Genomic DNA, 21,458 nt, shown 5'->3' with positions numbered 1-21,458 from the left:
GACATGGCAACTGTCAATATGCAACAGAATTATTCAACAGTTAATATTCATGCTTATGCACCGATTAAAGAAAGAAACTTGTCTGTGAAGGTCAAGCCCAGGAATTCAGACAGAGGTTATCAGAGTATTTTGCAATAAAGTGGATAAATTAGTCACACAAATTATTATAAGGTTAACATGACATAGTTGAGAATTAAAGAGATGTGGCTTCAGAGTGATCAGGGGTGGAGTCAGTATATCCTGGGGTATCCATTTTTTGGAAGGACAGACAAAGTAACAGAGGTGGGGTAACATTTCTGGTTAAAGAAGACATAATGCAATAGTGAGGAAAAATATTAGCTCTGGCGAAGTAGAATCTATATGGGTAGAACTTTGAAACAACAGTGGGCAGAAAATGATTGTGGGAGTTTTGTATCGATCTCAAACTGTAATGGTAATGTAGGGGAAGGCATTAAACAGGAAATTAGAGACATAAGCAACAAATGTACAGTTGTAATTATGGGCGACTTTAATCTCCAATATACTGGGCAACTTAAATCAGTAACAATACTGTAGGGGAGGAATTTGTGGTATGTGCACATGGTGGTTTTCTGGATTAATATGTTGAGGAACTAACTAGAGAACAGCCATAACAGACTAATTAATTGCACAATGAGAAAGGAATAATGGTAATTTAGCAATGCGAGGCCTCTTGGGGAAGTGTGATCAAAATACAGAAGAATTCTTCACCAAAATGGAGGGTGATGTTTTGGTTCTGAATCTAAATAGAGGAAACTACAATGACATGAGACGTGAATTGGCTATGATAAATTGGAGAAAGCTACTTAAATGTATGATGCAATGAAAAATGGTGAAGATTTAAAGAGTGTTTGAATGAACTGCAACAATTGTTCATTCCTGTCTGGTGCAAAAACAAAAACAAAGGAAAGATGGCACAATCATGGCTAACAAGGGAAATTAGGCATGGTATTAGATCCAAGGAAGGGCATATAAAGGCATACAGTTTAGATTTCAGCAAAGGAGAACAAAGAGATAGATTAAGAGGGCCAAAAGAAAGTATGGGAGTAAGCATCCAGGGAACATACAAATGAATTGTAAAAGCTTCTACAGGTATGTGAAGAGAAAAAGATTAGTGAAGATAAATGTCAGAAACCCCTTAGTCAGAAATAGGGGAATTTATAATGGACAGAAAAGAGACGGCAAACCAATAAAGTACATATGTTCGCTCTGCTTTCTCAAAGGAGGACATAAATAACATCTTAAAAATATTGGGAAGATCCACAGGGAGGCAGGAGCCAAAGGAAATCAGTATTAATAGGGAAATGATGTTGGGAAAGTTGATGGGATTGAAGACACATAAATCCTCAGGGCACAATAATCTACATCCCAGAGAGCGTAAGGAAGTGGCCCTGGAAATAGTAGATGCATTGGTGGTCATTTTTCATGGAAGCATGGAAACAGTCCCTTCGGCCCACATATGACGACTAACAAACACCAAATTACACCGATCTCATTTATCTGAATAACTCTGGCATTTTAAGTGCTTGCTCAGATGCTTCCTAAATATTGTGAGAGTATCTGCCTCCACCACCATCGCAGGCAGCAAGTTCCCTATTTCCATCACCTGCTGGGTGAAAACATTTTCCACAGACTTCTCTAAATCACTTACCCCTCACTTTGAACTTAGGCCATCTAGTCTTAGACATGTCTGCTCTGGGTTAAAAATTCTCACAATCTACCCTGTTTATGCCTCTCAATCAAATACCGCTCTTAGCCTCCTCTGGTCCAGGAAAAACAAACCCAGCCGATCCAGTTTCATCTTGTAACTGAGAGGTCCTATCTCAGGTACCAGCCTGGTGAATCTCCTCTGCAGCTTCTCCAGTGCAATCATGTCCTTCCGATTGTGTGGTGATCAGAACTGCACATAGTATTTCATCTGTGGCCTAACCAATAGTTTACCAAGTTGTGACAAGACTTCCTTGCTCCTATATTGTACATCCTGAATATTGAAGGCAAACATCCCAAATGCCTACTGCACAACCCTGTCTACCTATGCTGACACCTTCAGGGATCAACAGACTTGCACACCCCATGTCCCTTTGTTCCTCAGCTCTCCCTAGGCACCATTCATTGTGTATATCCTTCTCTTATTAGGCCCACCCAAAATGCATCAACTTGCAATTATCAAGATTGAATTCCATTTGCCCTTGCTCTGCCCAATTTACCAGCTGATCAATATCATACTATGGCCTGGATTTTATAGACTCTGGGCCAGTTCTTATAGATCGGAGGTAGCTAATGTGGCCTACTATTTAAAAAAAAAAGAAATAGAGAGAAAACAGAGAATTTAGAACAGTTAGCCTGATATTGATAGTGGATAAAATTCTAGAGCCTCCTTTAAAATCAGGGACCCAGGTTTGGTTCACGCTTTGGTGACTGTCTGAGTGGAGTTTGCACAATATCCCAGTGTCTTGCTGGGTTTCCACCAGGTGCTCCCATTTCCTTCCTCAATCTGAAGATGTGCGGGTTATGGGGATTGAGAATCTAAATTGTCCTGTGGTGTGGAAAGATGTTGAGGCTAGGTGGATTAATGGGGTAACGGGGAAAGGGTGGTGGGGTGGGTTCTGGATGGGGTGCTGTACAGTGGATTGGTGCAGACCCAAATGGCCTCTATCTGCACTGTAGGGATTATATGATTCTAGAATATTTAATAGCAAACTATTCAGACAACCATAAGAGCATTGGACAGTCAGTATGGACTTATGAAAGAGAACTCATGCTTTACAAATTGGCTGGAACTTTTTTTGGAAGATGTAGTTAGTAGAGTTGATAAGAGGGAGCCAGTGGATGTGGTTTACTTGGACTTTCAGAGGCCTTTAATGAGGTCCCACATAAAAGATTAGCAGTACAAAACTGAAGAAAATGAGATTGGGGATAGTGTAATGACATGGATAGAGAACTGGTTGGCAGACAATAATGGAATACATGTATTTTCCAAGTGACATTTAGTAACTAGTGGGTTACAGCAGGGATGAGTGCTTGGAGCTCAGCTAGTCACAATCTTTATTAATGATTTTAGAGAAGGGAACAAAATGCAATATCTCCAAACTGGCAGATGACACAAAGTTAGTTGGGCAAGTGAACTGAGGAGGATGCAGAGACGTTTCACTGTGATTTAGACAAGTTGAGTGAATGGACAAATGCTTGGCTCATGAAGTATAATTTGGATAAATGTGAGATTATCTACTTTGGTAGCCAAAGCAGGAAGACATATTATCTGAATGGCTGAGTGTGCTTGGAATTGGTGGACTGACTGTATTCAAGTACTCAGTGAAAGGCCTAGATGAGTATGTTGCCACAGTCATGGACTTCATTAGCAAATGTGTGGAGGACTGTGTGCCAAAGAAGTCATTCCAGATATTTCCCAACTGGGAAACATGGATGAACCGGGAAATCCACTGCCTACTGAAGATCAAGTGTGTAGCATTCTAGTTGGACATCCCAGACCTGTACAGAAAACCCAGATATGACCTCCACAAAGCCATCAGAGATGCCAAGAGACAGTGCCAGACCAAGTTAGAGGCCCAAAGAAACTATGCAGACTCCCGCTGCCTGTGGCAATGTCTAAACAATGTAATAGGATGCAAAATGAAACAAATTAAGATAGAGGACAAAAACACATCCCTCCCTGATGCACTCCATGCTTTCTATGCTCAGGTCAAGCAGAATGCCAGCGTCACCTGCCCCGACAGCCCCAGACATGCCTGTTCCCTCTGTCACTGCTGCAGACGTCAGGTCGGTCTTCCTGAGGGTCAACCCATGAAAGCGACAGGTATAGACAGAGGTCCTGGTCATGCACTCGGATCCTGTGCGGGCCAACTGGTGGATGTATTCTATGACATCTACAACTTCTTCCTCCTACAAGCCAAAGTCCCCACCTGCTTCAAGAAGACCACCATCAACCTGGTACCAAAGAAAGCACATGCAACAGGCCTGTGGCTCTGACCTTCTTAATAATTAAGGGCTTTGAGAGGCTGGTCATGGCCCACATCAACTTGAGCCTCCCAGCCTGTCTCAACCCCCTGCAATTTGCCTACCAAGGTAACAGGTCCACAGCAGATGCCATTTCCTAGCCCTGCACTCATTTCTGGAATATCTGGGCAACAAGGACACCTGCTCATCGACTACAGTTCTGCCTTCAACACCATTATCCCCTCCAGGTGGATCTCAAAACTCCAACACCTCGGTCTTGGCTCCACCTTCTGCAAATGGATCCTTAGCTTTCTGGCTATAGATTGCAATCAGTGAAGATAGCCTTCATGATAATCCTCAACACTGGAGCCCTGCAAGGATGTGTTCTCAGCCCCCTACTATTCTCCCCCTACACCAATGACTGTGTAGCTAAATTCCAACAGAATGCTATCTATAGGTTTGCTGATGACACCATGATGGTATGTCAGATATCAAACAATGATGAATCAATATACAGGACGGAGAAAGAGGAGTTGGTGTCATGGTGCAACAATAACAACGTCTGTTTCAACATCAGCAAAACAAAAGAAATGATCACTAACTTCAGACAGAAAGGATGGGAACACACCTCCAACTACATCAACAGGATGGAGGTTGAGAAGGTCAAGAGGACTAAGTTCAAGGAGTGATGGTAACTGACCACCGGCCCTAGGTTTCCACGTAGATGTAACAGTCAAGAAGGCACAACATCTCTTCTTCCTCAGGCAGCTCAGGAAATTTGGCATGTCCATAAGGTCCCTCTCCAGCTTCTACAGATATTGTCCAGGCGCATAACAGCCTGGTACGACAACTGGTCTGCCTGGAACCATAAGAAATGCAGAAGGTTGTGTGCACAGCCCAGACCATCACAGAAGCCAACCTTCCGTCTATGGACTCCATTTACACTTCCTGTTGCTATGGAAAGGCTGCCAACATCAATGACTCCTCCCATTCAAGTGATGTTCTCCCACAACCTCTTCTGTCAGGCGTAAGATACAGCAGCTTGATCACATGCACCAACAGGCTCAGGAATAGCTTTTTCTCTGCTGTTATTGGACTGAGGAATGAACTCACTAATTTCAAATAATGTTGATCTTGTTCGTGTTGATTTTGCCTTGTACACCTCCTGTGTGGCGTAACCTGTATGCCTCACTCTGTACAAGCACCCTATAATCTCTATGTCCTTGTTTGCTATGATTTGCCTGTACTGCTTGCAAGCTGAACTTTTCGCTATGCTTATGTGCACATGACAATAAACCAAATCAATCAAATCAATTCATTGATACAGGGAACCGTGCAATGAGGGCTGGGTTTCCTTGTACAACAGTTGATGAAAGTAAGCACGCAGGTACCAAAGGAAGCTGATGTTATGACGGTGTTCATAGAATCCCAAGACAGACTCTTCAAAGAGGCCATTCAGCTCATTGAGTTTCACTGACCCTCCAAAGTGCATCCCATCCAAACTCCCCACCACCCAGCCCCCCTCCAATAAACCATACATGGGATTTTTATCTAGCTAATCCAGCTAGCCAGCACATGCCTGGACACAATGAAGCAATTTAGCAGGGTTAATCCACATTCCCTGCAGATCTTTGGACTTTGGGACGAAACGGGATCACCCAGAGGAAATCCACGCAAACACGTGGAGAATGTATAAACTCGAAACTGACAGTGGCCAAAGCCTGGAATCGAACCTGGGATGCCAACTACTGTGCCACCTGAGAAAATAGTGACAGGATTTGAGCACAAGGCTCGGGATATCCTGCTGCAATTGTACAGGGGCCTTGGTGAGACCATGCCTGGAGTACTGTATTTGATCTCGTTGCCTGAGGATGAATGTTCTGGCTATGGATCTACCAGACTGATTCTTGGAATGGCAGGCCTGACAGATGTCGTCATAAAGAGAGACTAGATCAGTTAGGACTATATTCATTGGAGTTTAGAAGGATCAGGGACATCTCAGGGAAACCTATAAAATTCAAACAGGAATAGGCAGGGCAGCCACAGGAAAAACATTCCCGATGACCAAATATCCCGAACAAGGGGTCACAGTCTAAGTGTACGGGGTAGGTCATTTTGGGATTGAGATGAGGAGACATTTCTTCATGCAGAGATTAGTGACTGAATGTATTTTCTGCTACAGAAAGCAGTTGAGGCCAAAACACTGAGTGTTTTCAACAGGAGTTGGATACAGTTTTCAGGGATAAAGGGATAAAACGGCAAGGGGAAGAAAGTGGAAACGGGCACTGAGTTGGATGAACAGTCATCATATTGGATGGTGTAGCAGGCTTGAAGGGTGGAGTGGCCTACTGCTGCCCTTATTTTCTATGTTTTTTAATCATAAGATCCAAATCAAAGGGTTCACTCTTATAGATATAAGGGTTTGGCCAGACTCCAGGGAACTGGCTTTGAGGTGGGATGAGGGGCAAGAGCAGTTGGTATCATTGCTGTTACATTAACCTGTTGTGCACGTGCTGGCATTGGTTACTTCCTGGGCAAGCTCAGGTCAGAGGGTACAAGAACTGGCCATCGCAAGTGAACTCTCATATTGGAAGTGCAAGAGATAAGTGAAACAAATACAAGCATAATGGAAAAAACAGATTCCCTTGTTTCACAAAAGTTCTTTGCACCTACCTGCTCGCTAGAAATTTGCACTGGTTTCCTGAAAACTGTCCACATCACACTGGGGTAACACGGAGGGGTGGTCAAGGATCCATTATAACGAAAGTATTCATCCAGTTCCCGAGGGAGAAGATCATTAATATTAAAACCAGGGATCTTGATCTCTTTACCTGTAAAAATACAGAGAAACCTGCTCCGAGACTACTGGCTAGTAAATACTACACACGGATCATGCCTTTTTGGAAAGTTCTTTAACAGACTACAACACCAGGCTCTGAGAGGAACCCTGCCAGGTCCCACTCCTACGATAAAGCATTAGAAACCCAGAGCTGCGATACCTCAGAAACAGCAAAAAATGATGAACCATGGTCTATCATGTTCAAATCTCGACTGAAATGCTGAAATAGACAGCAGAAATCAGTACATTTCTACAGTATTGCACATTGTCCCAAAGCTCTTCACACTAAATCAAATGTAATCATTATGCAAAGAAACACAAATTCCCTTTTTGGGAAGGCTGCACTGAATGTTTTGGCACTGGCATGAGGTTGACAGCTCCAATTCCCAGAGCCTAACCCTCAAAGTACAGGAACACAAGCAGCATGGACTACACATTCTCTATTCAAGTCATTTTTTTAATAGCTGTAGAACCCAGACATTTTAATGACAATAAATATGCCTGCGTGGGGAGTCAGATCAAGACCAAGACCACAGGGCCTAAGGGAGTTAGTCAGAGTTGGTCTGAACAGAAGGTCACTACTGTTGAGCTGCTCCTCCATGGGTTGCTTAGAAACTGGGGGAAGAGAGAGTCCGGGCAGTAGAGGCAACACAGCGACACAGCCCCAGACACACCTGTTCCCTCTGTCACTGCTGCAGACGTCAGGTCGGTCTTCCTGAGGGTCAACCCATTAAAGCAACAGGTACAGACAGAGATCCTAGTCATGCACTCAGATCCTGTGCGGGCCAACTGGTGGATGTATTCTGTGACACCTACAAGTTCTTCCTTCTACAAGCCAAAGTCCCCACCTGCTTCAAAAAGACCACCATCAGCCCAGTACTAAAGAAAGCACATGCAACAGGCCTGTGGCTCTGACCTTCATAATAATTAAGGGCTTTGAGAGGTTGGTCATGGCCCACATCAACCTGAGCCTCCCAGCCTTTCTCAAGCCCCTGCAATTTGCCTGACCGACCTGGAATTCCACACCAAACTCATCCTCAAAATTCTTCTCTTCACCTGTTTTTCTGCCAGCTCTCAAACTCCTGTTCAGTGCCTCGCTTGTCTTTGTAACTTATCTTGGAAGATATAGAAACAGAAAATGGCCATTCTGCCCATCATGCTCACTCTGTCATTCACCATGATCATGGTTGATCCACTACCTCAATACCATACTCCCACTGTCTCCCTATACCTGACACCTTTAACCTCTACAAATCTATTTCTTTCATAAAGACATGCAACGACTATTCCACCACAATCTTAGTGGTACAGTTCGCCCACCTCAGTGAAGATATTTCTCAACTCAATCTAAAATAGCTTTCTACATATCCTAAGGCTGTGGCCTTTTATTCTGGATGTTCAGAGAAAATGTCACCCCTGCATCCAATCTGTCAGAAGTCCTCACATTTTAACCAGATCCCATCTCATTCTTCCAGACCAGCAGACCCAATCTCTCCTTATTTGGCAGACCTGCCATGCCAGGAATCGGTCTGGTGAACATTCTGGCCATCTTCAAGGTTGTTTTCACCTTCATGTTATTTTGCTCAGTGAAAAGTAAACCACGGATTATCATACGAGATTCCAGTTTATTGGATGTTAATCCTTCTTACCTTTAAACTGGATTTCTGTTAAATGAGAAAATATCTGTTCATAAGCAGCATTGAAGGATCCAACCTGAAACAGAGAAAAGATATTCATTTAGAGAGTTGTCATCATTACAGGTCTAACTTATGAATGAATATCTTGAGTGCTTCAAGTAAGTACCTCAATTAGAATTCCCAGAACAGCCAGTCCATCGACCTTGTCTTGTGCTATGGAAATATCGTTGTACTTCTCAGAGTTATAGTGGACAATATGTAACTAGATTGATAAAGTAGAGGTGAGAGGTCATTGGTCACTGCACTTTTTTTTGATAATCTTATTTGTCTAGTTACATGCATTGAGCTCCATAAGACTTCTAACATATTCCTGTCGGAAACCTATTTCCTTCGAACAATAATAAGATAATAAAATGTGAGGCTGGATGAACACAGCAGGCCAAGCAGCATCTCAGGAGCACAACAGCTGACGTTTCGGGCCTAGACCCTTCATCAGAGAGGGGGATGGGGTGAGGGTTCTGAAATAAGTAGGGAGAGAGGGGGAGGCGGACCGAAGATGGAGAGTAAAGAAGATAGGTGGAGAGAGTATAGGTGGGGAAGTAGGGTGGGGATAGGTCAGTCCAGGGAAGGCGGACAGGTCAAGGAGGTGGGATGAGGTTAGTAGGTAGATGGGGGTGCGGCTTGGGGTGGGAGGAAGGGATGGGTGAGAGGAAGAACAGGTTAGGGAGGCAGAGACAGGTTGGACTGGTTTTGGGATGCAGTGGGTGGGGGGGGGAAGAGCTGGGCTGGTTTTGGGATGCGGTGGGGGAAGGGGAGATTTTGAAGCTGGCGAAGTCCACAATGATACCATTAGGCTGCAGGGTTCCCAAGCGGAATATGAGTTGCTGTTCCTGCAACCTTCGGGTGGCATCATTGAGGCACTGCAGGAGGCCCATGATGGACATGTCATCTAAAGAATGGGAGGGGGAGTGGAAATGGTTTGCGACTGGGAGGTGCAGTTGTTTGTTGCGAACTGAGCGGAGGTGTTCTGCAAAGCGGTCCCCAAGCCTCCGCTTGGTTTCCCCAATGTAGAGGAAGCCACACCGGGTACAGTGGATACAGGTCAGATTTAATTTAGTTTTTCCAAATTAATACATATCTCATATAGTACAGACCTTCAATCTCTGAAGGAGTTTGCTCTGGCTGTTGGCACCGTACATCTCAAGATAAAACACTGCGTGAAGAAACCTCTCTGACCCTAACTCTGATCTTTGTTCTCTTAGTACGCATTGCACGTTCCAGCCAGGGCCCAACTCACTCTTTCAAGATTCTCTGCAGTGCCACAAACATGATAATTGCCACATCTGCTCTGAATTATTCTGTACATGGGATATTCATTCTTTTCCATAGACCTCACACCTAATTCTTGCATCTGGGCCACTGTTTAGCAACCATCACAGTCTCAATACCACCCCCATTTGAGTAATCTGCCAACCAAGAATCTGCAGGCATTTGGACAAAATGCTAATACCTGTGGAAGTGCATCCCAGCAAGGAATAAACTCATCAGGAGGACTGTGTAAGCATTACTACTAAAATATGAGAACCTTCAGTTAAAAGGATAGATTGGAGAACATAGAACATTACAGCGCAGTACAGGCACCTTGGCCCTCAATGTTGTGCCGACCTGTAAAACCAATCTAAAGCCCATCTAACCTACGCTATTCCATTACCATCCATATGTTTATCCAATGACCATTTAAATGCCCTTAAACTTGGCGAGTCTACTACTGTTGCAGGCAGGGCATTCCACACCCTTACTACTCTCTGAGTAAAAAACCTACCTCTGACATCCATCCTATACTCATCACCCCTCAATTTAAAGTTATGTCCTCTTGTGCGAGCCATCACCATCCGAGGAAAAAGGCTTTCACTGTCCACCCTATCCAATCCTCTGATCATCTTGTATGTCTCTATTAAGTCACCTCTTAACCTTCTTTTCTCTAACAAAAACAGCCCCAAGGCCCTCAGCCTTTCCTCATAAGACCTCATAAGGCTGGGACTTTTCTCCTTAGAGAGGAGGCTGAGAGGATACCTCAGAAATTTTCAAAATCAAGAGAGCTCTGAACAGAGCAGATAAGGAGAAATTGTTCCCACTAGTAATTGGATTAAAATTGAAAAGGACTGCTTTAAAATAGCAAATGCAATGCAAGAGAAACAACTTGCTTAAAGGTTAAAGCCGGGGGGGGGGGTGATGCTGGAAGATTGCTTTTCAGACTGGAGGCCTGAGACCAGCGGTGCACCACAAGGATCGGTGCTGGGTCCACTGCTTTTCATCATTTATGTGAATAATTTGGAAGTGAGCGTAAGAGGTATGGTAAGTACTTTACTGATGACACCAGAATTGGATGTGCAGTGGGACAGTGAAGAAGGTTATCTCAGCGTACGATGGGACTTTGATCAGATGGGCCAATGAATGGCAGATGGAGTTTAATTTAGATAAATGTGAGGTGCATTTTGTAAAGGACTCAGAGTCATAGAGATGTACACCACGGAAACTGAACATTCGGTCCAACTCATCCATGCCAACCAGATACCCTAAATTAATCTAGTCCCATTTGCTAGCATTTGACCTATATCCCTCTAAAGCCATCCTATTCGTGCACCCGTTGGTCTACAGTCCCCTGGCTTTTCTTTACTACCTTTCTTAATTTGTGTACCACGTTAGCCATCCTACAGACTACTGGCACATCACCTCTGGCTATTGATAACACAAATATCTCAGCAAGGGGCCCCGCAATCCCTCCCTAGCTTCCCACAGAGTTCTAGGGTGCATTTATCCACCTCTATGCATTTTAAGATTTACAGCCTCTGCCAATTCCTTTAGTAGCTCATTCCATACATGCACCACCCTCTGTGTGAAAAAGACACCCCTTAAGTCCCTTTTAAATCTTTCCCCTTGCATCTTAAACCTATGCTCCTCTAGTTTTTGACTGCCCCACCTGTTTATTTATCACATGCATGCCCCTCATGATTTTATAAGCCTCTAAAATCTCTATAAGCTTCATCCTATAGTTTAAACCCTCCAACCTTGGCAAAATCCTTGTAATTCTTTTCTGAACCCTTTCAACTTTCACAACATCCTTCCCATAGCAGGGTGACCAAAATTGTACACAGTATTCCAAAAGTGACCTAACTAATGTACTGTACAACCACAACATGACCTCCAACTCCTATTCTCAATACATTGTCCAATAAAGGCAAACACCTTCTCCACTATCATGTCTACTTGCGAATCTACTTTCAAAGAACTATGAACCTGCACTCCAATTCTCTTTGTTCAGCAACACTCCCAAGGACCTTACCAATAAGCATACAATTCCTGTTCTGATTTGCCTTTCCAAAATGCAGTACCTCACATTTATCTAAATTAAACTCCATCTGCCACTCCTCAGCCCATTGGCCCATCTAATCAAGACCCTTTTGTACTCTGAAGTATTCTTCCTCGCTGTCCACTACACCTCCAACTTTGGTGTCATCTGCAAACCTACTAACTATACTTCCTATGTTCACATCCAAATCTTTTACATAAATGATGAAAAGCAGTGGACCCAGCACCGATTCTTGTGGCACACCGCTGTTCACAGGCGTCCAGTGTGTATAGCAACCATCCACCACCATCGTCTGCTTTCTACCTCCCAGACAGTTCAGTAGCCAAATGGCTAGTTCTCCCGGTATCCCATGTGATCTAAACTTGCTAACCAATCTATTATGAGGAACCTTGTCCAACACTTTACTAAAGTCCATACAGACCACGTCCACTGCTGTACCCTCATCAATCCTCTTAATCAAGTTAATGAGACACAATTTCCCACACACAAAGCCATGCTGACTATCCCTAATCAGTCATTGCCTTTCCAAATACCATGTAAAATCTGTCCCATCAGGATTCCCTCCAACAGCTTGCCCACCCCTGATGTCAGGCTCACTGGTCTATAGTCCCCTGGCTTTTCCTTACCACTTTTCTTAAATAGTGGCACCATGTTAGCCAACCTCCAGTCTTCCGGCACCTCACCTGTGGCTGTCAATGATACAGGTATCTCAGCGAGGGGCCCAGCAATCATTTCCCGAGCTTCCCACAGAGTTCTACGTACATCTGATCCGGTCCCAGGCTTTTATTCACCTGTATGCATTTTAAAACGTACAGCATCTCCTCCTCTTTACGGACATTTTTCAAGATGTCGCTATCTATTTCCCTACCTTTATGCATTTTTAAGACATCCAGCACCACCTCCTCTGCCCTCCTGATTTCCCTCAAGTATTCTCCTCCTGCCTTTGTACTCCATCTCCGCTGTCTATGCCTGGCATACACTTGTTTATATTTCCTGACCAAAACCTAAAAACACACAGTCCTTGGACTTTGGTTATCTCATTTTTGAAGTCTTCCCATTTTCCAGCTGTCCCTTTAGCTGCAAACACCCAATCAACTTTTGAAATTTCTTGCCAAATACCATCAAAACTGGCCTTCCTCCAAGTAAGAGCTTTAACTTTTAAACCCGATCTATCCTATTCCATTGCTATTTTAAAACTAACAGAATTATGGTCACTGGCCCCAAAGTGCTCCCCCACTGAGCCCTCAGTCACCTGCCGTGCCTTATTTCCCAAGAGTAGGTCAAGTTTTACACCTTCTCTAGTGGGTGCGTTCATATACTGAATCAGAAAACCTTATAGTACATATTTAACAAATTCCTCTCCATCCAAGCCCTTAACACCATGATAGTCCCAGTCTATGTTTGGAAAGTTAAAATCCACTACCATTACTACCCTATTATTCTTACAGTAACTGAGATCTTACTAATTTATTTCTCAACTTCCTGCTGACTACTGGGGGTGGGGGGGGTGTGTGGAGGAGGTAATATAGTACAATCCCAATAAGGTGATCATCCCTTTCTCGTTTCGCAGTTCCACCCAAATAAACTTCCTTGGACATACTCCCTACGTACGACCATAATGTTATCCATAATCAAAAACACTACTTCCCCTCCTCCCCTGCCCCACCTTCTATCCTTCCTGTAGCACCTATACCCTGGGACATTTAGTTGCTTGTCCCGTCCATCCCTGAGCCATGTCTCTGTAATTTGCTATATCACAGTCCCATTTCCCCAGCCATGTGCTGAGTTCATTTGCCTTTTCTGTTAGGCTTCTTGCCTTGAAAGAAATGCAGTTTCTTTTTTATAAATCAAATTGACAGAGATTGACAGAGAATCATAGAATCCCTACAATATGGAAACAGGTCCTTTGGCTCAACAAGTCCACACTGACCATCAGAACATCCCACCCAGACCCATCCCCCTGTAACTCACCTAATCTACACATCCCTGAACACTACAGGCAATTTAGCATGGCTAATCCACCTAGCCTGCATATCTTTGGACTGCGGGAGGAAACAGGAACACCCAGAGGAAACCCATACAGATACGGGAAGAATGTGCAAACTCCACACAGACAGGTACCCAAGGCTGGAATCGAACCCGGGTCCCTGGTGCTGTGAGGCAGCAGTGCTAGCCGCTGAGTCACCATGCCTCCTCGCCTCAGTCCTACCTCGTTCTCAGCTTTGTTCCTGCCTTCCCTGAATGTTTGATGTCCTCCTTTCCCTAACAATGCCAGTCTTAGACCAATCTCTCTCCTCATGATCTCCCTCAGCAAACCATCCCTTCCCCCCCACCAATCTATTATTAATTTAAATCCCCCCGAGCAGCTCGATCAAATCTCCCCTTCCAATTTAGGTGCAATCTGTCTTTCTCATACAGGTCATTTCTATCCCAGAAGAGATTCCAATGATTCAGAAATGTGAATCCTTCTCCTGCAACAGCTCCTTAGCAAATGCATTCATCTACTCTATCCTCCTATTCCTACGCTCGCTAGCTCCTGGCACTGGGAGTAATCCCGATATTATTACCTTCAAGAACCACTTTTCAAAATTCTCGCCTAACTTCCTTATTCTTTCCTCAGAACCTCATTCTTTTCTCTTCCTATGCCATTAGTTCCAATCTGTAAAACGACCACCCCTTTGGTTCCTCTCCCCTTTGAGAATATTCTGCACCCTCTCAGGGGTATCCTTGATCCTGGCACCAGAGAGGCAACATTTCATTCTGATTTCTCTCTGCTGGCTGCAGAAACACCTGCCTGACTAGTGAGTCCCCTATCACAAATCAATTGCTTGGAACCTGATGTATCCCGCTATCACATTACAGCTAGTCTTGGTACCAGAAACCTGGCTTCCATGCTCCATCACCCCACATGTTTTCCAAAACAGCATACTTGTTTGAACTGGGGATAGCCACAGGAGATTCCTGCACTACCTGTCTCTCTCTCCTACCTTTTCTGGATGACACGAATCTACCTGACTATCTGCAGTTTATCGCCCTTCGTACAGCTGCCATCCATTACACCCCTTATATGCATTTAATGGTACGGACTGGGGAGTGTTGCTGAACAAAAAGACCCTATCGCAGGGTCATAGTTCCTTGAAAGTGGAGTCGCAGGTGGACAGGATAGTGAAGAAGGCATTTGGTATGCTTGCTTTTATTGGTCAATGCATCGAGTACAGGAGTTGGGAGGGTCATGTTGCAGCTGTTAGGATATTGGTTAGAGAAAGTAGGAGCTGCTGATGCTGGAGTCTGAAATAACAAGGTGTGGAGCTAGATGAACACAGCAGGCCAGGCAACATCAGAGGAGCAGGAAAGCTGATGTTTCGGGTCTGGACCCTTCTTCAGAAATGGGGGTGGGAAGGGGTCTCTGAGATAAATAGAGAGATGGGGAGGCGATGATGGAAGGTAGATTGAGGAGCAGATAGGTGGAGAGCAGACAGACAGGTCAAGGAGGTGGGGATGGAGCCAGTAAAGGTGAGTGTAGGTAGGGAGTTGGGATGGGGGTTGGTCAGTTGGGACGGAGAGGCGGATGAGAGGGAGGGAGGATGGACAGGTCAAGAAGGCGAGGGTGAGGCTAGTAGGTAGGAAGTGGGGTTGGTGGTTGGTCAGTGAGGTGGGAAGAGCGGATAGGTGGGAGAAAAGACAGACAGACAAGGAGGCGGGAACGAGTTGGATTTGTTTTGCGATGAGATCAGGGGTGGGGACGAGTTGGGCTGGTTTTGGGATGCAGTAGGGGGGAGGGGAGATTTTGAAGACTGTGAAGTCCACATTGAGGCTGCAGGGTTCCCAAGCGAAATATGAGGTACCATTCCTGCAGCCCTTGGGTGGCATAGTTGTGGCACCGCAGGAGGCCCAGGATGGGCATATTGTTCAAGGAGTGGGAGGGGGAGTTGAAATGGTTCGTGACTGGGAGGTGCAGCCATTTGTCACAAAGCTTGGTAGAGGAGGCCACAATGGGAACAGCGGATACAAGATATTACATTGGCAGATGTGCAGGTGAACATCTGTTTGATGTGGAAGGTTTCCTTGGGGCCTGGGATGGGGGGAGGTGTAGGGGCAGGTGTAGCACTTCCTGCGGTTGCAGGGGAAAGTGCCAGGGGTGGTGGGGCGAATGGGGAGTGTGGAGTGAACAAGGGAGTCACGGGGAGAGTGATCCCTCCAGAAGGCAGGTGAGGGTGGGGAGGGAAAAATGTTCTTGGTAGTGGGGTCAGATTGCAGATGGCGGAAGTGGCAGAGGATGATGCGTTGAATCCGGAGGTTGGTGGGGTGGTACATGAGGACAAGGGGGATTCTGCCTTTGTTGTTACTGCAGGGAGGGGATCTGACGGATGAGTTGCGGGAAATGCGATAGATGCCGTCGAGGGCATTTTCAACCACTGTGGAGAGGAAATTGTGATCCTTGAAAACAAAGACATCTGAGATAATTGGGGATGGCATTTTTGCAGGAAGGTGGGGGAGGGGAGGTGTACTCTAGGTAGCTGTGGGAGACAGTAGACTTGAAATAGACATCAGTTTCCAGGTGGTTTCCAGAGATAGAAACAGTGAGGTCCAGGAAGGAGAGAGAAGTGTCAGAGATGGCCCAGGTGAACTTAAGGTTGGGGTGGAAGGTGTTAGTGATGTGGATGAATTGTTCGAGCTCCTTGTCAGAGCACAAGGCGGCGCTGATATAGTCATCAGTATAACGGAGGAAGATGTGGGGAATGGGGCTAGTGAAGTTGCAGAAGAGGGATTGTTCCATGTAACTTATAAAGAGGCAGGCATAGCTTGGCCCATGTGAGTACCCATGGCCACCCCCTTTGTCTGTAGGAAGTGGGAGGAGTTGAAGGAGAAGTTGTTGAGGGTAAGGACGAGTTCGGCTAGGTGGATGAGGGTGTCGGTGGAAGGGGTTGGGCCTGCGGTACAGGAAGAAGTGGAGGGCTTTTAGGCCATCTGCATGAGGAATGCAGGTGTATAGGGACTGGGCGTCCATGGTAAAGATTAGGTAATGAGGATTAGGGAATCAGAAATTTTGGAAGAAGTAGAGGACATGGGTGGTGTCACAGATGTAGGTGGGGAGTTCCTGGACCTGGGGGAGAAAATGGAGTTGAGATAGGTAGAGATAAATGTTCAGTGGGGCAGGAGCAGGCGGAGACAATGGGTCAACCAGGGCAGTCAGGTTTGTGGACTTTGGGAGGGAGGTAGAAGTGGGCAGTGTGAGAATAGGGAATGATGAGATCAGAGGCTGTGGGTGGGAGGTCACCTGAGGTGATGAGGTTGTGGATGGTCTGGGAGATGATGGTTTGGTGGTCAGGGGTGGGGTCATGATCAAGGGCGCGATAGGAGGAGGTGTCGGAGAGTTGGCGCTTGGCCTCAGTGATGTAGAGGTCAGTGCACCATATTACAACTGCCCCTGCCAACTCAGAGGTTTTTATGGTGAGGTTAGGGTTGGAGCGGAGGGAGCAGTTGGCTCCCTATTTCGGAATATTGTGCACAATTTTGGTCTCATCACATAGGGAGGATGTTGTGAAACTCAGAAGGGTTCAGAAAGTACTTAAAAGGATTTTGCCAGGGTTGCAGGATTTAATCTATAGGTAGGGGCAATTTTCCCTGGAGAGTTGGAGGCTGAGGGGTGACCTTATAGAAGTTTATAAAATCATGAGGGACATGGATAGAGTGAAGAGGCAAGGTCTTTTCCCCGGGGTATAGCAGTCCAAAATTAGACAGCATAGATTTAAAGTGAGAGGGAAATGATTTAAAAGGGATGAAAGGACCAACTCTTTCAAGCAGAGGGTGGTGCATGTATGGAATGAGCTGCCTGAGGCAGTGGTCGACCCTGGCACAATTGCAATATTTAAAAAGCATCAGGATGGGTGTATGAATATAAAGGATTTAGAGGGATATGGGCCAAATGCTGACAAATGTGACTAGATTAATTTAGGATATCTGGTCAGCATGGGTGAATTAGGCCAAAGGGTCTGTTTCCATGCTGTACAACTCTATGATTCTATGTTGACACAATCAGCTGTTCAGCCATGGAATGCCTGGATGTGGCTGGAGGCAGAATCAATGAAACATTCAAAAAGGCATTTGATAATTATTTAAATAGGAGCAATAGTAAATACACAAAGTCAAAATAATCACTGGAGAGTTAGTGTACACGCAATGGACTGAATGGTCTCCTTCTGCACATAATAATTCTGTAATAGATCAGTAATGTATCGCCCTACTAGAGCACATTAGCTACATTTCCCAACTTGATCCTTTGGCTTTGATAGACTCCAACTATATAGCAAAGATTGAGGTTTCTCACTTAAATCACTACAAGACAGTATGTGTGTAAAATGAGCTCAGGGCACCGGGCACACCAACCTGGCCCTGATTCAATATCCGTCCCTTACAGACACTTCCTTAAATACAAACAACTTGATTTGAAGACCAAGTGGTTTGAAGCAGCCAAATCCAATCAGTTTGCAGATAATGTACAGCAAACAAAGACTAGCTGCCTGAAGCCCTGCTGTTCTTTCAAGACTAGTGGGCTTTTATTCCTCTTCATTCAGTCCTGATTCCAAGGAAACCATCAAGAAAATTGACAATGAGCAGACCACAGCAGTGATCAGTGTGGTAGCTTTGCATCCGGAACAGGATAATTTGCTACAACACAGATGGAAGACGTTTGACAGACTCAAAGTGCAGCACGAGCCTGTGGTTAATTTGTCTAGTAATTATCCTGACATTTCAGGAAGAAACCAGATTCAGTTTATTTCCATCTGTAGGTCACACATTCCAGAACGAACTTACTGCCTTCTGTTAATGCCTGTGTCAGCCCACAGAAATAGGCTGCAAGACAACATTTTTCACAAAGCCCTCAGCCCATTTAGCTGCTATCGACAAAGATTGCCCCCTCAGCTCCCCCTCCTTCCCAAGCCTTCACTTCTCCTTCTGGGCTTCGGTCCTGGCTCCCAGAGTCATTGCCATCCTTCAGAACTTTCTACCTTAGGCTTCAGGGCATGTGCAGAAAGGATGTAGCTAACCTGGGCAGCCTTTGGAATTTGTGATCAGAGATAATGGGAACTGCAGATGCTGGAGAATCCGAGATAACAAAGTGTGGAGCTGGATGAACACAGCAGGCCAAGCAGCATCTTAGGAGCACAAAAGCTGATGTTTCAGGCCTAGAACCTTCATCAGAAAAGGGGGATGGGGAGAGGATTCTGAAATAAATAGGGAGAGGGGGGAGGCGGACTGAAGGTGGATAGACGGGAAGATTGGTGGAGAGGAGAGTGTAGGTGGGGAGGTAGGGAGGGGATAGGTCAGTCCAGGGAGGACGGACAGGTCAAGGGGGTGGGATGAGGTTAGTAGGTAGGAAATGGAGGTGCGGGTTGGGGTGGGAGGAGGGGATAGGTGAGAGGAAGAACAGGTTAGGGAGGCCTCTCCCCATTCCACTTTTCTGATGAAGGGTCTAGGCCCGAAACGTCAGCTTTTGTGCTCCTAAGATGCTGCTTGGCCTGCTGTGTTCATCCAGCTCCATACCTTGTTATCTTAGCCTTTGGAATTTGATGTGGGTCAGCACCATCTCCCCATTGCCAGTCTAACCCCCTCCCCCAACATCAATCTAAACCTCCTCCCTCAACATCAGACCAACCCTGTTCCCCTATGGCCAGCCTAACGTCCCCTCACTGTTGCCAGTCTATTGTCTGCCCACTGCCAGTCCAAAAATCTCACCCCCAATGCCAACCCAATGGGTCCTACCCCCAGCACCTGTCCTTCCACGAGTCTGAACAACATTCCGATTACGGGTTCTAACCCCATTCACCCGCCACCCAACCCAATGCCAGTCCACACACCCTCTCCCATGACCAGTCCTCACCACCCTCCATATTGCCATTTTGTTTGTGGCAACTTTCAAATCTTCAAAATGGTTCTCCATCTTGTCCGCCATTGTACACACCTACACAGGGTCATGAGTTGTGGGGTGGATTCAGAGTGGCCTCAGGTCTTTTTCAACAGAAGGTTTAACTCAAAAGGGTCGCTGGACCCGAAACGTTAACTCTGTTTTCTCCTCCACAGATGCTGCCAGACTTGCTGAGCTTTTCCAGCAACTTTGTTTTTGTTCCTGATTTACAGCATCCGCAGTTCTTTTGGTTTTTATTAACATTTTCCAATCTGTCACCATTTAACTAATTGGCTGCAACTCAAAGAGCTGTTGTGGTGCAATGGTAGTGCCCCAGCCAATGGACTAGGACGTCGAGGTGCAATTCCCACCTGCTCCAGGTGTGTAATAACATGTCTGAGCAAGTTGATCAGCTCACATCTTACTGCTTGTACCAGCCTGGCTGTGCAAAATGCTGATCATTGTCTGCATCCCAAACCTTTTGATACCTGCATGGACGTTTCACTAGTTTGAATCAGTGCTTGTAATTCCATTCCCACTGCTTGACCAAATGTGGCCTCAGTTTTATTTTTCTACTCTAAATGCTCCTTTGGATTTCTCACCTACCAGCTTCATCCATGAAAGGTTCAAAAGTACAAAGTCTTTCCTGATAACTCAAGTGCTGCTATCTAATGGTTTCACTCCACACTGCCTGCAGATTTCAAACTGATTGCACCTGCAGAATAACTTGCTTGGTGGCACAGCGATTAGCCCTGGTGCCTCACAACATCAGGAACCTGGGTTCAATTCCACTCTCAGACAGCTCTCTGTGTAGAGTTTGCATGACCTCCCTGTGTCTGCGTGGGCTTCTGCGCAAGTTAGGTGGATTGGCCATGCTGAATTAGCCATAGTGTTCAGGGATGTGTAGGTTAGGTGGATTAGCCATGGGAAATGCAGGGTTACTGGAATAGGGTAGAGGGATGGACCTGGGTGTGATGCTTTTGGAGGGATGGTGCAGACTCACGCACTGTAGGGATTCTATGAGCTTCATTGGCTGTGTCAGTTACTGAGAACGGAGTGCAGTTCTTGGTGTCCCATTTTATAAAGGACTCCAAGGGAAATTTAAAAAGACAGTTGGGTAGCAGTTCCAGTTCTAAGGCAAGACTGGGAGAACTTGTGAAATTTAACACGGTGAAGATGTGTACTGATAAGTCATGGTCTGATGAGAGGGAATAGACACAACATCAGACCAATGTTAAAGTAAGTAGAGGTACATATGTCTTAAAAACAGCAGCTTGGGATTTTTGACTTTATTAACACAGTACAGAAGTCAGGAGTTTATAAATCAAGGGTAGGGTCAGGGTTGTGGAGTGAGAGAAAGGGATGGAGAAGAAGAAAGCGATAGTGAGAGGTCGCCTTGGCAATGCCCTGACACTACCCTGGCAAGGTGTCACTGTGGGATCAATCTGGTCACGTGGGGTCTGTACAGTTGTACAAGAGCAGTTACACTAGAATCATTTAGGAAGTGTGGGTGCAGTCAATGTGGGATCACAATCGACACTCAATGTCCTGAGTGACAGATGGGCCTTGCTCATTTGGATTAACCATCTTTCCCCAAAGTGGTTAACATAACTTCCCTTTGACTTCTACAACTGCAGAAATTTCTTATCGCAGACATGTTGGATGTTTTCCATGAGATATTCTAGTTTCCTGTGAGGGAGAGCAACATCCCAGAAGCAAAATCATGGGATGGTA

The 21,458-nt window shown here is 45.4% G+C and overlaps 1 protein-coding gene across 4 annotated transcripts in view; it reads right to left on the bottom strand.

Moving 5' to 3' along the window:
* Positions 1 to 21,458, bottom strand: part of ca12 (carbonic anhydrase XII) — a 56,975-nt gene that overhangs the window by 17,033 nt on the left and 18,484 nt on the right. For all 4 annotated transcript variants that reach the window (XM_059640163.1, XM_059640164.1, XM_059640165.1 and 1 more), the window contains 3 exons: positions 8,615 to 8,710; positions 8,461 to 8,524; positions 6,646 to 6,803 (listed from right to left, as the gene is read on the bottom strand). In XM_059640163.1, coding sequence (XP_059496146.1) covers positions 6,646 to 6,803; positions 8,461 to 8,524; positions 8,615 to 8,710 — 318 coding nt within the window. The remainder of the gene's footprint in view (positions 1 to 6,645; positions 6,804 to 8,460; positions 8,525 to 8,614; positions 8,711 to 21,458) is intronic.

The sequence above is a fragment of the Stegostoma tigrinum genome, chromosome 36 (genome assembly GCF_030684315.1).
Source record: "Stegostoma tigrinum isolate sSteTig4 chromosome 36, sSteTig4.hap1, whole genome shotgun sequence".
In the NCBI taxonomy this organism is placed as follows: Eukaryota; Metazoa; Chordata; class Chondrichthyes; order Orectolobiformes; family Stegostomatidae; genus Stegostoma; species Stegostoma tigrinum.
Note: the sequence above shows the minus strand (reverse complement) of the source record. Positions and strands in the feature narration are given on the sequence as shown.